General features: G+C 46.2%; 1 protein-coding gene across 1 annotated transcript in view; it reads left to right on the forward strand.

Annotated features, from left to right (window-relative positions):
* The first annotated feature begins 6218 nt into the window (after positions 1-6218).
* The window catches only part of LOC308381849 (spindlin-1), a 16189-nt gene continuing 7407 nt past the window's right edge, over positions 6219-15000 (forward strand). Inside the window, exons 1-4 of the mRNA XM_080859467.1 lie at positions 6219-6311; positions 7296-7334; positions 10407-10654; positions 13979-14212. Coding sequence (XP_080715593.1) covers positions 7315-7334; positions 10407-10654; positions 13979-14212 — 502 coding nt within the window. The 5' untranslated portion in view covers positions 6219-6311; positions 7296-7314. The remainder of the gene's footprint in view (positions 6312-7295; positions 7335-10406; positions 10655-13978; positions 14213-15000) is intronic.

Below are 15000 nucleotides of genomic sequence, written 5' to 3' on the forward strand. Positions count from 1 at the left end.
ATCACTTCAAACTCAGGAAAAAGTTGGTTCTTCAAACCTAACCCAAAAGTCTAAACACAAAATGTTCTTTTTCCCTCTTCAAACAAACATAAACTTCAAACTACTTTCCTTGTCGGTCGGTTTCCAGTGGGCAGTCCGGTCATTTCAGGCTTGGGCTTATCCTTCTCCCTTCCTGTTGCGCTTTACTAAGCGTTTCCACACACGCTCCCTCAACTAGGTGCCCTAAGCACCTACACCTGGTGAAGTTCTGCTGCATTGTGGGGGATGTAGTTTGACTGGCGGCCATCTTGTGGTGTGGCAGCCAGTCCTCCAGGAAGATGCCACACCCCACTACAAGCTGGCCCACCGTGATGCCACAATACACACACACACACACACACACACACACACATACACACACACACACACACACACACACACACACACACACACACACACACACACACACACACACACACACACACACACACACACATATGTGCCCACCCTGCTCGTGCGCAAATAATACAGGCAATCAATGGCAATCTGTCTGGCCCACTGTGACCTTGTAGGGGCTGAACAGCACGGAGACTTCCAGAACAGGCCTGCTGTGTGTTATCGGCCGCCCATGATTCATCACACACTGAGATCGATGGCGACCATGTGCCGAGGAGGGAGGAGACACTACTAGAGGTCAGGGCTGGAATCTTACAGAGGGTGACCAGCGCTAGAGGAGGGTGACCAGCACTAGAAGGCAGAAGGGCAGGAGGGCAGCACCACTCAGGAGGGCAGGAGGGGAGGAGGGGAGGAGGGTGACAGGCGCTAGAGGGCAGGAGGGGAGGAAGGGAGGAGGGGAGGAGGGGAGGAGGATGACCAGCACTCAGGGGTCTGGAACTGCCCTGCACTCCCAAGCAATATTCTGGAATATTCTGAAAATCCATCTCTTCTTTGGTGGCATTCTTTTGTTACCACACCACAGCAGCTGTTTCTTCAGGGTCTGGTCCCTGTTGCCTTGATTCTCTTGATTCTCAATCAGTTTCGTCAAGACTTTCTCTCCAAAGCCCAAGCCCTGCCCTGAGCTTCTGATTGGTTGAAAGCAGAGTCTTGATGAAGGGAGTATCTCTGCCCATGTGGTCAGTAAGCCTGCCTCTCTGAAGGCGATGGGATTTCATGTCCACATTGCAATGTGCATAATTATAAGCATATTACAACTAAACTAAAACTTCATGTACTGTAACTTTTAAGCAATGTTGACATACATTAGTTATATCCTTGAGACCATTTGTCCTTCAGTCAATGCACCATAGAAGAAGTACATGTAGTCAGCAGTGCATTCTGCTCCAATATACCATAGAAGAAGTGTCTGTAGTCAGCAGTGCATTCTGCTCTATTTGGCCTTGGCATAGCCCATACTGCTTTTCTTAAACCACAGGAATTTATTTTGTAATTTTTTATCAATTCACCATTTACCTTGTGATTCACTTTAGTAGCAGTCTATCAGAAAGTATTTCTCATACAATGCATTTTTACCATGTCATTGAGAAAGAAAATTCTTTAGCGCTCAAGGGTTTGATGTTAAAGTAACTCTATGCAACAATTTGACACCTTTTGAGATATAGTTTTACAGGCAACTAGTTTTGGTACCATCCTCAAATTCATTTTGATAGCATATGGTCATGTGAAGGACAGATAAACACCTGTGTCTTCCCCACTAGCCATCCAGGATATGCCCTATGTAGTTCTGTGTAACGGGCTGGTACACTCTGCAAAAATGGAAGCTTTCATACTCATAACAGTGTCAGCTATACTTCCAAAAGACACCAGTTATTGTGTTTGCAAGCATCTATCAGTGCCAGCTGGGCTGATGGTGGGGTTTGCAAGGTTTTTGCATGCCTTTTAGGTAGTTAGCCTACTACCTTTGGAACAGTACTCCGTATTGCTGCTTTAATGGACAATCTGATGTGTTAGAGGGTTACATGGGAGCTCATTCATGACGCATCACTTCCTGTTATCTATCCCCCACGATGTATCACTTCATTTATTTACCGAGTCTTGGCCAGGCCTTTGATTAATCAATGTCAGTTATTTTTGAATGTGTTTAGAGTTAAATTTGACTTGACTTGCCTGTGAAGCCAATGTTCCCCATCACCAGCACAGAGCTGACATCCCCCGTCTCCTTTGATTGACAGCAGGGACTATAAGGCAGCCTGCTTCCTCTCTCTCCATTACTGAAACTGACAGGTGGGAGAGGGATAGAGAGAGGGAGAGAAAGGAGAGAGATGGAGGAAGAGAGAGAGAGAGAGAGAGAGAGAGAGAGAGAGACAGAGAGAGAGAGAGAAAGAGAGAAGATGGGGTAAGGGAATGAGAGACAGGTGGATTAAGAAACAACACAGAACTCAGGACCAGAACAGACCACTACATGCAGAGATCACAGAATCTTCTTTTGACAGTGTCTGTGACCCAGGACTAGAGTAGGACCAGATTAGGACCAGATCAGGAATGGGTCTAGACCAGATTAGGACCAGATCAGGAATGGGTCTAGACCAGATCAGGACCAGATCAGGAATGGGTCTAGACCAGATCAGGACCAGATCAGGAATGGGTCTAGACCAGATCAGGACCAGATCAGGAATGGGTCTAGACCAGATTAGGACCAGGTCTGGGTGATAATTAGCTGCTACCATAACAAACCCAGACCAATCAGGTTTTAAAGTATCATAAGACTGCTTCAGTCTTACTGATGCAATGACCCCCATTACCTGTTAAGCCTATATTGAGTATGTAGAATGCATGTGTATACAACCATGTCCTATTCGTGTGAGAGCCTATATTGAGTACTTAGTACGCACGTGTATACAACCATGTCCTGTTAGCGTGACAGTCTATGTTGAGTATGTAGTATGCATGCGTATACAGTCATGACCCAACCGGTACAAGCCTATGAATAATCTGTTAGAAGCCTCTGCCTTGCTGTCAGCGAGAAGGCCTAAAATCCAGGGCCCCCTTTGTGTTGACAAAACTAGAGGGTGTTATAACAGGTTATAACATGTCATGAGAGGGTATAACAGGTCATAAGAGTGCAACACAATGATAAAGCCAGAGGATGTTGTAACAGGCTATAACAGGTCATAAGAGTGCATCACATAGAAGAAGTACATGTAGTCAGCAGTGCATTCTGCTCCAGGGTCAGAGGGTGTTATAACATGTTATAACAGGTCATAAGAGGGCAATGCAATGACAAAGCCAGAGGATGTTATAAGAGGTTATAACAGGTCATAAGAGAGCAACACAGTGATGGCCAGAGTGAGCTGGGTGGAAATGATTTGCGGTTGTGTCAAGCCCTTAGGAACTTCCCATTCATCTCCTTCCTGTCAGCCGGACGGAACAATACACACTCTCACCCTGTCCAGGCCTCGCCTCGCCTCGCAAGCTCATGTTGCTGTGACAACTGTGACGGCTGTCCTTGAATACACCCACACACACACACACACACAATATACTCACCCACACACACACACAACCTAACACGAACAGACATATACAGATAAACACACAAACACACACACACACACATGCACACACACAAACACATAATCGTACACACACACACACACACAAACACATTCACCAGGGCCATGAGTCACAGGATGAAGTGGCGAGCCTGTTCCCTTTGTGACACTTTTCTAATTTTCTCCACCTCTTTCCGTCAGATGAATGTGTTGCACAGTGAGTGTCAGTGTTTGTAATTGTGTCTTTGTGATCGTCTGTGTGTGCACTTTGTATGGATGTGCTAGTGTGTGTGTGTGTGTGCTAGTGTGTGTGTGTGTGTGTGTGTGTGTGTGTGTGTCTGTGTGTGTCTGTGTTTGTGTGTTTATCTGTATATGTCTGTTTGTGTAAGGTTGTGTGTGTTAGGGTAAGTGTGTGTGTGTGTAGGTGTGTGTGAGTGTCCATTTGTCATATGTTGGGTGCATTGCTGAAGGAGAACAAGAGAGCCACACGTCATCAGCCCTGTATGACTGCTCTGGAACCCAGGCCCCAATCTCCTATCCTAGGGCCCACCACTCAGGCCTTAGTCTCCTATACTAGGGCCCACCACCCAGGCCTTAGTCTCCTATCCTAGGGCCCATCACCCAGGCCCCAGTCTCCTATCCTAGGGCCCACCACCCAGGCCTTAGTCTCCTATACTAGGGCCCACCACTCAGGCCTTAGTCTCCTATACTAGGGCCCACCACTCAGGCCTTAGTCTCCTATCCTAGGGCCCACCACCCAGGCCTTAGTCTCCTATACTAGGGCCCACCACTCAGGCCTTAGTCTCCTATCCTAGGGCCCACCACCCAGGCCTTAGTCTCCTATCCTAGGGCCCACCACCCAGGCCTTAGTCTCCTATCCTAGGGCCCACCACCCAGGCCTTAGTCTCCTATCCTAGGGCCCACCACTCAGGCCTTAGTCTCCTATCCTAGGGCCCACCACCCAGGCCCCAATCCTACACTCCATCATTATTATGATTATTACTATGATTATTATAAAGGTTACTAAAAAAGTGAAAGTTAACAAGTTGAGAGACAAACTCACCATCTCTGGTTTAAATTGCAGCAAAAGTTTTCAAAAGGAATGCAATGTTGTGAGCACCACTCACACCACACCAAAAGAGCTTCTCCTGATGCAGAGACCAGAGAGCTCTAACAGGAGGCAGTGTCTGCCACCTTGTGGCCAAAATGCAAATAACAGGCACATGGCCTTTTGTTGGTCTAACCCGTGCATATACGTCAGCACCAATTGCATGTTATAGCCTCAAAATGAAATAAAAAGAAAACTCATTATAAAGACTTAGTTGAATTAGCCAGTTTGGTGGATGTAACATCCTCTTATTAGAGTTTATTGGTTTGATATCATCTTCTGTGACTGTTTATAGAAACGAAGGGCTCTCACCCTCGAGTGATGATCTGAAGATGAAAGTGACTCTCTCTATGGCAGAGGTGGTGTAGACACACACACTCTGAAACCCACCTCTGCATTTAACCCATCCAGGGAAGTGACACGCACACACAGTTAAGTGCGGTTACACACTAACCCGGAGCAGTGATCTGCCTTTGGCGGTGCCCGGGGAGCAGATGGACTCATCGCATACGGGGGTCAAATAGGGTCGGGCTGTGCCATGGAGACAAAACTGTTTATTGATCAGCGACGGTTCTCCATAACATACCTGTGTGTCATTGGCATGGTAATCATCATAGAGTCAATTTACAATCCAGTCTGACTGGGTCTGATGAGGAAGTAGAACAGAAGAGGTAGGGAGGTAGGACAGAGGGAGGCCATGCCACTTCACAAACTGGTAGGATGAGTTTGTTTGGTTTAGATTGTTTTCCAACATGGCGGCAGTGAAAACTAGCCTACACCACACTCCAGTACTTACTGCTACTCCGCATCTTGCCCTCTATTGTGAAGTGATTTGTGAATATGTATAAGGTCTTCATAGTTTGTATAAGGTCTTCATAGTGATTTGTGAATATGTATAAGGGCTTTATAGTTTGTATAAGGTCTTCATAGTGATTTGTGAATATGTATAAGGTCTTCATAGTGATTTGTGAATATGTAGGTCTTAATAGTGATTTGTGAATATGTATAAGGTCTTCATAGTGAATTGCCAATGGTAATTTGCTGTTGGTTGTAATGCATAGTAAATTGCAATACAGACCATTACATTTGTTAAGATCCCACTGGGGAACTTTGCATGGCTAAACGGTTCACATGTCCTTGGGCTTTTGGTATTTAAATGTCATGAACAACATGAAACAAGTAAACAACTTTAGGAGAGTTATTATGCAAAGTCCATGTGATTTGATACACCGCATGACCTTTATTGGCCCTTTTGCATTCACTGTCAAACTATAAACTCGATCTGCAATGGCGTCTGGGAATTGTAGGCATGTTGATTCGTCAAACGATTGACACAAATAACAAGTCTCATTGTGTGCTAATTTAGTTCGTTTTCATATTAGAATATTGACTATTACACCTACAGTGCACAACCCTACCATGTTGGTTAAATACGCTAGAAAACACAAAAGCACGAACCACTCATTCTGAAGTTCACACACCCTTTCACGGTAGCTTTAAATAGAGGGCTGAGGCGTCGTGAACCACATCTCCCAGCAAGACTTGCGACAATATTGTGTACTTTAGAATTACGCTGTGTGTAACAGTGTTCTGGAAATTGTAGTTCCTATATGGCTTCAGTATTTCCTTCAGTACGTCTCGAAGCCTACACAGTCCATGAGGTAGACAATTCTTTGCAGGGGGAAGTGCACCTTAGACATGAAAATATTAGCCAGGTAAATTTTATTTTGTAAAGATTTCCTGTCTAACAGTTTGCATATGGAAGTAATAATTGTCTTTCAACGCCGAGTCCTTTAGAATGACCGTTTTGCCTGTTGCGCATGCACTATAAATGCAAAGACAGCATTAGCTGCGTTATGTTAGTCGTTTTATTTCGGGAATTGACACAATACGGCTGGACCGTTAATGTTCTGATTATCGATGACGTTTACGGTTGTCATGCTATCATTAAACATCGGTTCATTGAGAATAAAACAGCAGTGAGTGTTTAAAGGATTGTCAATGGAATGGTGAGAAACAAATAAAGCTAAAATCGATGTCTCGGGGAGGATAGTCTGCTACACCCCTATTCGCAGGCATGCAAGAAGACACCTTCATTTCTGGAAAAGGGCTAGCTAGCCACAAAAATGCCGCAACATTACGGATGTCAGTTCTTTGAGCGTAGAACAAGGTAGAAACGCAGAAATGGGACACGGACGTGTCATTTTAAAATATATGAGTGGCAGCATGTTATGAAGACAGGTTATATAAATCGGAGCTGTTGTTGTTGACATTAACAAGTGAACAGGGTTAGCGCTACGCTACCACTACCAATCAGAGACAATAGTCATGTATCGTTAGCCAGCGTGGCTAGTGAAAGCATTCAACGCAGTAGTGACAGCAGTGTTACTTTCACTGCCGAGCTCTAGATAACCGGGGTCTCCCTAGGCCGTAGACAACGTCTCTGCCGTTTCTCTCAAAGCCACACGGACACTGCAAAAATCAAGTAATATTTGGAAATACTTTATAGAAAGTCCTCATTCGTTTTTCTTTATTACAAGAATTTGTTCCAGTTTTGTCAAACGGTGAATCAGTTTGGATAGCATAGCTTTCCATAGCAGTTAAGAGGTCCAAGGTGCTGTCATGTCAACATTGTTTTATTTCTAAAAACAACAACACGGAGTCCTGTTTTCACCCTTTCTCTTTTTCTCCCACCGCAGGTTTTGAATTGATGGAAAGATGTCCAAAAAAAGGGGGAGGTAGGTTGCAATTCCTTGAGTCCAGCCACATCTGGACACATCTGCCTACATGTATGGATTAGCCTACACACAATGGTCCTTATAATTGTTTACAAATATGACATTGGCCGTATGTGCGTTGTAGTAGCTTCGGGAAGACATGTCAATTCTTGACCACCTTATCCACCAGTCTGCTTTCACATCTGGATCGCAGATGGATGGCATTTCCTCATTCTAGGGCAGTTGTCAGGGTAACAGTAACTTGTACGATGTAATGGATTGGACTACACGAATACAGCCTGATGTTGACACAATTTTTTCGTTCTCGACATATTTCCAGCGTCGTGCACTAATATTAACGTCGGGAACGACGGAATGGCCTTGTAGTGTGACACAATCGAAGAACTGGGATGTGGCGTCCGGGACAAAAGTCGAGTGAGTCGGAATACCTTTGTGTTTTCCTGCCTAATTTGACCACTCCTACGATGCGTGTCTCGACGTTGACAAATAGCAACCTGGTATCGTAGCTAGCTACATTTTTGTAATCTTCTTGACATTTTTGTAATGTTCTTGAACTCTGAGGGATAGATAACCCGCGTTGTCTTCTTCGTGACACCCAGAAACGGGTCCACAATTGCTTTTTCTTCCTTTCCCGTTTTTTGGAACTCCAGACAGACAGGATCACACAGCGCTTCTGAAGCCATGGTTGATATTATTGGATTTGAAGGATGTTTGGTCAGGGTCAAACTTGTTGTGTTGCCAGTCTTCCCAGGTCCTGTTCATACCTGTCATTAGAACGCGTCTAAAGTGACAAAAGCACAAATAATTTTCATAAGAATATGGAAATATATTGAATCCTTACATGACATAACATAATCCTGAAGATTGTGGAGTCAGGTTAGTTTCTTGATTCACAAATAAATGTCACGCAAATCACAAATGTATGGTATTTGCATTCACCTTGTATTAACATGCGCCTCGGGTGATCCAATCACATGAGGAGGGCATTTCTAAGTACGGGTGTGGCGTTAACGATGTGTAATCTGATGCTGGCATAAGCAAATACACTGCTATTACCCACAAACGGATGCTGTGCAGTGGAATGCTGTGGAGTGAAATGTCATAATTGAATTAGTAGTGTTTATATTTGGTGTATTGTGTTAATGCAAAGGCACATACAGTGTCCATGACGGACTGACAATTGTTGGGAAACTACGTATGCGCTCGTCATGCCACAGGACTTGAGACAGAAACAGTATCGAGATATCATAGAGTCTTTTATTATGCATCAGAGATCCAAACCCAATTAGAATAAGCAGTCTTAGGGGAGACAGCAGCTGAAACCACTGCACACCAGTCTTGTCTCTTGTCTTCTCTGATTCAGCCATTGCTTTTTTATTCCTGGATATCTGCCCTCTTCCTCTCGTCCTCATTATCATCTGCTTTCCCCCCTTTTTATTCCTCCCTCTCTCTTCTCCTCTTTCTTTCCCCTCTCTCTTCCCCTCTTTCTTTCCCCTCTCTCTTCTCCTCTTTCTTTCCCCTCTCTCTCCTCCTGTGTTTCCCCTCTCTCTCCTCCTCTTTCTTTCCCCTCTCTCTTCCCCTCTTTCTTTCCCCTCTCTCTTCTCCTCCTGTGTTTCCCCTCTCTCTTCTCCTCTTTCTTTCCCCTCTCTCTTCTCCTCCTGTGTTTCCCCTCTCTCTTCCCCTCTTTCTTTCCCCTCTCTCTTCTCCTCCTGTGTTTCCCCTCTCTCTTCTCCTCTTTCTTTCCCCTCTCTCTTCTCCTCCTGTGTTTCCCCTCTCTCTTCCCCTCTTTCTTCCCCCTCTCTCTTCTCCTCCTGTCTTTCCCCTCTCTCTTCCCCTCTTTCTTTCCCCTCTCTCTTCTCCTCCTGTGTTTCCCCTCTCTCTTCCCCTCTTTCTTTCCCCTCTCTCTTCCCCTCTTTCTTTCCCCTCTCTCTTCTCCTCCTGTGTTTCCCCTCTCTCTTCTCCTCTTTCTTTCCCCTCTCTCTTCTCCTCCTGTGTTTCCCCTCTCTCTTCCCCTCTTTCTTTCCCCTCTCTCTTCTCCTCCTGTGTTTCCCCTCTCTCTTCTCCTCCTGTGTTTCCCCTCTCTCTTCTCCTCTTTCTTTCCCCTCTCTCTTCCCCTCTTTCTTTCCCCTCTCTCTTCTCCTCTTTCTTTCCCCTCTCTCTTCTCCTCTTTCTTTCCCCTCTCTCTTCTCCTCCTGTGTTTCCCCTCTCTCTTCTCCTCTTTCTTTCCCCTCTCTCTTCTCCTCTTTCTTTCCCTCTCTCTTCTCCTCCTGTGTTTCGCCTCTCTCTCCTCCTCTTTCTTTCCCCTCTCTCTTCTCCTCTTTCTTTCCCCTCTCTCTTCTCCTCCTGTGTTTCCCCTCTCTCTTCTCCTCTTTCTTTCCCCTCTCTCTTCTCCTCTTCCTTTCCCTCTTCTGCTTCTCTTCTCTTCTCCTCTTCCTCTCCTCTCCTCTACTTCTCCCCTCCACTTTCCTCCTCTCTTCAACTCTCTTCCTCCTCCTCCAATCCATCCCCCACTCCTCCTACCACTTTGGTTATTTTCTCCTCCTCTTTCCTGTCCTTTCCTCCTTTCCTTTCCTCTGTTCTCCCATCTCTCCTCTCCCCCTCTATCTTCTCCTCCCTCTCCATTTCTTCTCCTCCTCTCTCTCCTCTCTCTCTTCCACACCTCCTCTCCCTTCCTCACCTCCTCTCTCTCCCTTCCACACCTCCTCTCTCTCCCTTCCACACCTCCTCTCCCTTCCACACCTCCTCTCTCTCCTCTCTCTCTTCCACACCTCCTCTCCCTTCCTCACCTCCTCTCTCTCCCTTCCACACCTCCTCTCTCTCCCTTCCACACCTCCTCTCCCTTCCACACCTCCTCTCTCTCCTCTCTCTCTTCCACACCTCCTCTCCCTTCCTCACCTCCTCTCTCTCCCTTCCACACCTCCTCTCCCTTCCACACCTCCTCTCTCTCCCCACTAATCCCCTCCTCTCTCTCCCTTCCACACCTCCTCTCTCTCCCTTCCACACCTCCTCTCTCTCCCCACTAATCCCCTCCCCTCTCTCCCCACTAATCCCCCCCCCCCCCCCCCCACACAGGAAGCGTAGCAGCGGAGAGCTGAGTGACTGTGTGACCCCTGACCCCGGCAGCCTGCTGGGGAAGCGCATCCAGCACAGCTGGCGAGAGAAGGGCGCGGTCACCAAGTGGAAGGGCACCGTGCTCGACCGCCTCAGCGTCAACGCCTCCCTCTTCATGGTCAAGTACGACGGCTTCGACTGCGTCTACGGCATCGAGCTCTTCAAGGACGAGCGGGTGTCCAACCTCCAGGTGCTCAACGAGAAAGTGGGTGAGTCAACACACAAACAGGTGCCAACACCGAGAGGAACACAGGAACAGGGGGAACACTGAGAGGAACGCAGGAACAGGGGGAACACTGAGAGGAACGCAGGAACAGGCGGAACATCAAGAGGAATGCAGGAACAGGGGGAACACTGAGAGGAACGCAGGAACAGGGGGAACACTGAGAGGAACGCAGGAACAGGGGGAACACTGAGAGGAACGCAGGAACAGGGGGAACACTGAGAGGAACGCAGGAACAGGCGGAACATCAAGAGGAATGCAGGAACAGGGGGAACACTGAGAGGAATGCAGGAACAGGGGGAACACTGAGAGGAACGCAGGAACAGGGGGAACACTGAGAGGAACGCAGGAACAGGGGGAACACTGAGAGGAACGCAGGAACAGGCGGAACATCAAGAGGAATGCAGGAACAGGGGGAACACTGAGAGGAATGCAGGAACAGGGGGAACACTGAGAGGAACGCAGGAACAGGGGGAACACTGAGAGGAACGCAGGAACAGGGGAACACTGAGAGGAACGCAGGAACAGGGGGAACACTGAGAGGAATGCAGGAACAGGGGGAACACTGAGAGGAACGCAGGAACAGGGGGAACACAGAGAGGAACGCAGGAACAGGGGAACACAGAGAGGAACGCAGGAACAGGGGGAACATCAAGAGGAATGCAGGAACAGGGGAACATAGAGAGGAACGCAGGAACAGGGGAACATAGAGAGGAACGCAGGAACAGGGGAACATAGAGAGGAACACAGGAACAGGCGGAACATCAAGAGGAACATCCTTCGGACATTTCCAACACATGGAATGGAATCTTGGGCTAGAGCAGAGAAGGGTTCTACAGTGGGCCTGTGCCGCTTGAGGAACCCTTTGGCAGAGGGTGCCGTTAAGAATAAGAATGATCCTTCTCTAGTTCCCTTTACTGTGATATCCAAATAGTCCTTAGAAATATTCTGTCTTGGTTAGTGTAACCTATAGTAGAACCAGTCATGGGTTCTCTCTTGAGACATGACTGAATGCTTTTAGAACTCACTGGCAGTAAGGTCCTCCAGGACCTCAACAATATCTGCTCCTAGATCCTCCTCCTTATCTGCTAAATGTCGAGATGAACCAAATTGGGTGAAATTGGTAGTGGCAGCCATCTTGCCAGTTTGAATGATATCAGGGCTGTGACTCATTGTATACAGTAGATGGACTTGGATAGGGTGTGTAAACTGAACAGCTCTGGGACTGACATGACATCACGTGACGTGATGTGACGTGTGTCATCTCTCATATTTCACTGGAGTCACTGTGGTCTGGACCTCCTGGCTGAGTACTGATGTGAGTTAGGGATGCTGTAATGAGCCCTGTTTTAGGTTAAAGGGTTAGTGACTGTAATCCCAGGCACCAGAGCTGGACTTGCACTGGGGTTGAAAACTCAACCCCCCACCCCCCCCAACCAGTTTATTATCTTTCCGTGTCTGCTCTGCATAACATAAAAATGCTGCACTTGTGTTGAGTAACGACCCTCCCCCCGAAATGTAATCCGGCTCCATGATGGTGATGATGATGATGATGGTGATGATGATGAGGGAAGACTGCAGTGGTGTGTCTAAGGAGGGTTTTAATTGAATGCTCACATACAAGCCTGACGTTTGGAGCTAGTGTGCCCTTGTGCAGACCGAGGACCTTGGAAAATGCCAGACCATTGGAGGTCAGAAGAATTCACTTCAGTGTGTGTGTGTGTGTGTGCTAGTTAGTTAGTAAGTTCATTTTGATGTGTGTATGTGTGTTAGAGAGTTAGTTATTTATTTAAAAGTGTGTGTGTGTGTGCGTGTGCGTGTGCGTGTGCGTGTGCGTGTGCGTGTGCGTGTGCGTGTGCGTGCGCGTGCGTGTGCGTGTGCATGTGTGTGTGTGTGTGTGTTAGAGGCTGCATAAGGCTGGAAACAATAGGTCAAACACTGGTAAACAATACCGCTGCATTTTTGTTGTGAGACTGGAAGCATGTTGGTTGTTTTCTAAGTCTAGGCTATATGTTACGCCTTTAAGTGTTACACCTTTAAGTGTGCTGTGCTCTCTGCTATGCACAGCACTCATCAGCCACTTGTTCAGACTGCCAGCCCAAATCAGTTCTCTCGCTCGATTAGACCGCCCTTGTATCAGCTCGATTAGACTGCCCTTGTGTCCAGATCATTTGGGAAATCTGGACAGCAGAAAAAAACATGAAATCCAAACTGATTTCTAAAGACGCGTCTCAGTAACTTTTGTGTCTTCACAGACAAACCCGATCTGATCACAATAACAGTGCTAATTACAGTCGTCTCAAAAGATCTTATTTCAGAAACAAATCTGATCTGCCTGAGGTCAGAGCCCCCCCTGGTCTCTCTCATTCTCTCTCTCTCTCTCTCTCTCTCTCTGTCTCTCTCTCATTCTCTCACCCCTCCATGTTGCTGTGGCCTTGCTTTCAGGGACATGGACTGGATCTTGTCCTTGTGTTATTGTCTGAAAAGCTAAACTTTTTCACCATTTGGCTTAAAGAACAAATGGTGACTGAGATAACCTCACTGTTGTGACTAACATGGGGAGATCTGACCGGGTCGGAGAACCCCAATGTTGTGACTAACATGGCTATTCTGTTTGATTGTGCCTCGTTATCTTGTCATTACTGTCTATGTTACATTAGTTATGACAATGTTTTTAGTCATTAGTTATGATGTAAATGTTATTCATCATTAGTTATGATGTTGGTGTTGTTATTTATTATTAGTTATGATGATGTTGTTATTCATCATTAGTTATGATGATGTTGTTATTCATCATTAGTTCTGATGTTGTTATACATCATTAGTTCTGATGTTGTTATTCATCATTAGTTCTGATGTTGTTATTCATCATAAGTTATGATGATGTTGTTATTTATCATTAGTTATGATGATGTTGTTATTCATCATTAGTTCTGATGTTGTTGTTATTTATCATTAGTTATGATTATGGTGTTGTTATTTATCATTAGTTATGATGTTGGTGTTGTTATTTATCATTAGTTATGATGATGATGTTGTTATTTATCATTAGTTATGATGTTGGTGTTGTTATTTATCATTAGTTCTGATGATGTTGTTATTTATCATTAGTTATGATGTTGGTGTTGTTATTTATCATTAGTTATGATGTTGTTGTTATTTATCATTAGTTCTGATGATGTTGTTATTCATCATTAGTTCTGATGATGTTGTTATTCATCATTAGTTACGATGATGTTGTTCATCATTAGTTATGATGATGATGCTTATCATTAGTTGTGTAGAGTAACGCTCCTGCATGTGTCTCCAGTGAATAATAAGATCAAGGTCCCCCATGACGCGGAGGAGCTGGTGGGGAAGGCGGTGGAGCACCTGTTTGAGAAGGAGGATGGGGAGAAGAACGAGTGGAGGGGCATGGTGCTCTCCCGCGCCCCCATCATGACCAACTGGTACTACATCACCTACGAGAAGGACCCCGTGCTCTACATGTACCAGCTGTGGGACGACTACAAGGACGGAGACCTCCGCATCCTACCTGAAGCAGGTGAGATAAGGGGGAGGGAGAGAGTGTTCAGCCTACCTGAAGCAGGTGAGATGAGGGGAGGGAGAGAGTGTTGTTCAGCCTACCTGAAGCAGGTGAGATAAGGGGAGGGAGATAGTGTTGTTCAGCCTACCTGAAGCAGGTGAGATGAGGGGGAGGGAGAGAGTGTTGTTCAGCCATGGAAATGGAGAGGTTTTCTCAGCTTAAGATATAGTTTGTTTATTGGCATATACTATGTATGTGGCATATCAGTGGCATAGCAGTGGCATATCAGTATGCATAGCAGTAGGCATAGCAGGCGCATATCAGTCTGCATAGCATTGGCATATCAGGGGCATAGCAGTGGCATATCAGTACATTTACATTTCGTCATTTCGCCAAAGCGACTTACAAGCATACAATTTTTTTTCATTTTACATTGATGGCAAACTGCACATCAGGAGCAATTAGGGGTTCAGTGTCTTGCTCAAGGACGCTTCGACAGGGAACCGAACTAGCAACCTTCTGATTACTAAACGACTTCTCTACCTCCTGTACCACTGCCGCCCCCAGCAGTATGCAGTATGCATATCAGTATGCGTAGCAGTGTCATAGCAGTGGGATAGTAGTATGCGTAGCAGTGGGATAGCAGTATGCGTAGCAGTGTCATAGCAGTGGGATAGCAGTATGCGTATCAGTGGCATACCAGTGGGATAGCAGTATGCGTGGCAGTGGCATAGCAGTGTCATAGCAGTGGGATATCAGTATGCATAGCAGTGTCATAGCAGTGGGATAGCAGTATGCGTAGCAGT

Source organism: Sprattus sprattus (genome assembly GCF_963457725.1).
Source record: "Sprattus sprattus genome assembly, chromosome: 20".
Classification (NCBI taxonomy): Eukaryota; Metazoa; Chordata; class Actinopteri; order Clupeiformes; family Clupeidae; genus Sprattus; species Sprattus sprattus.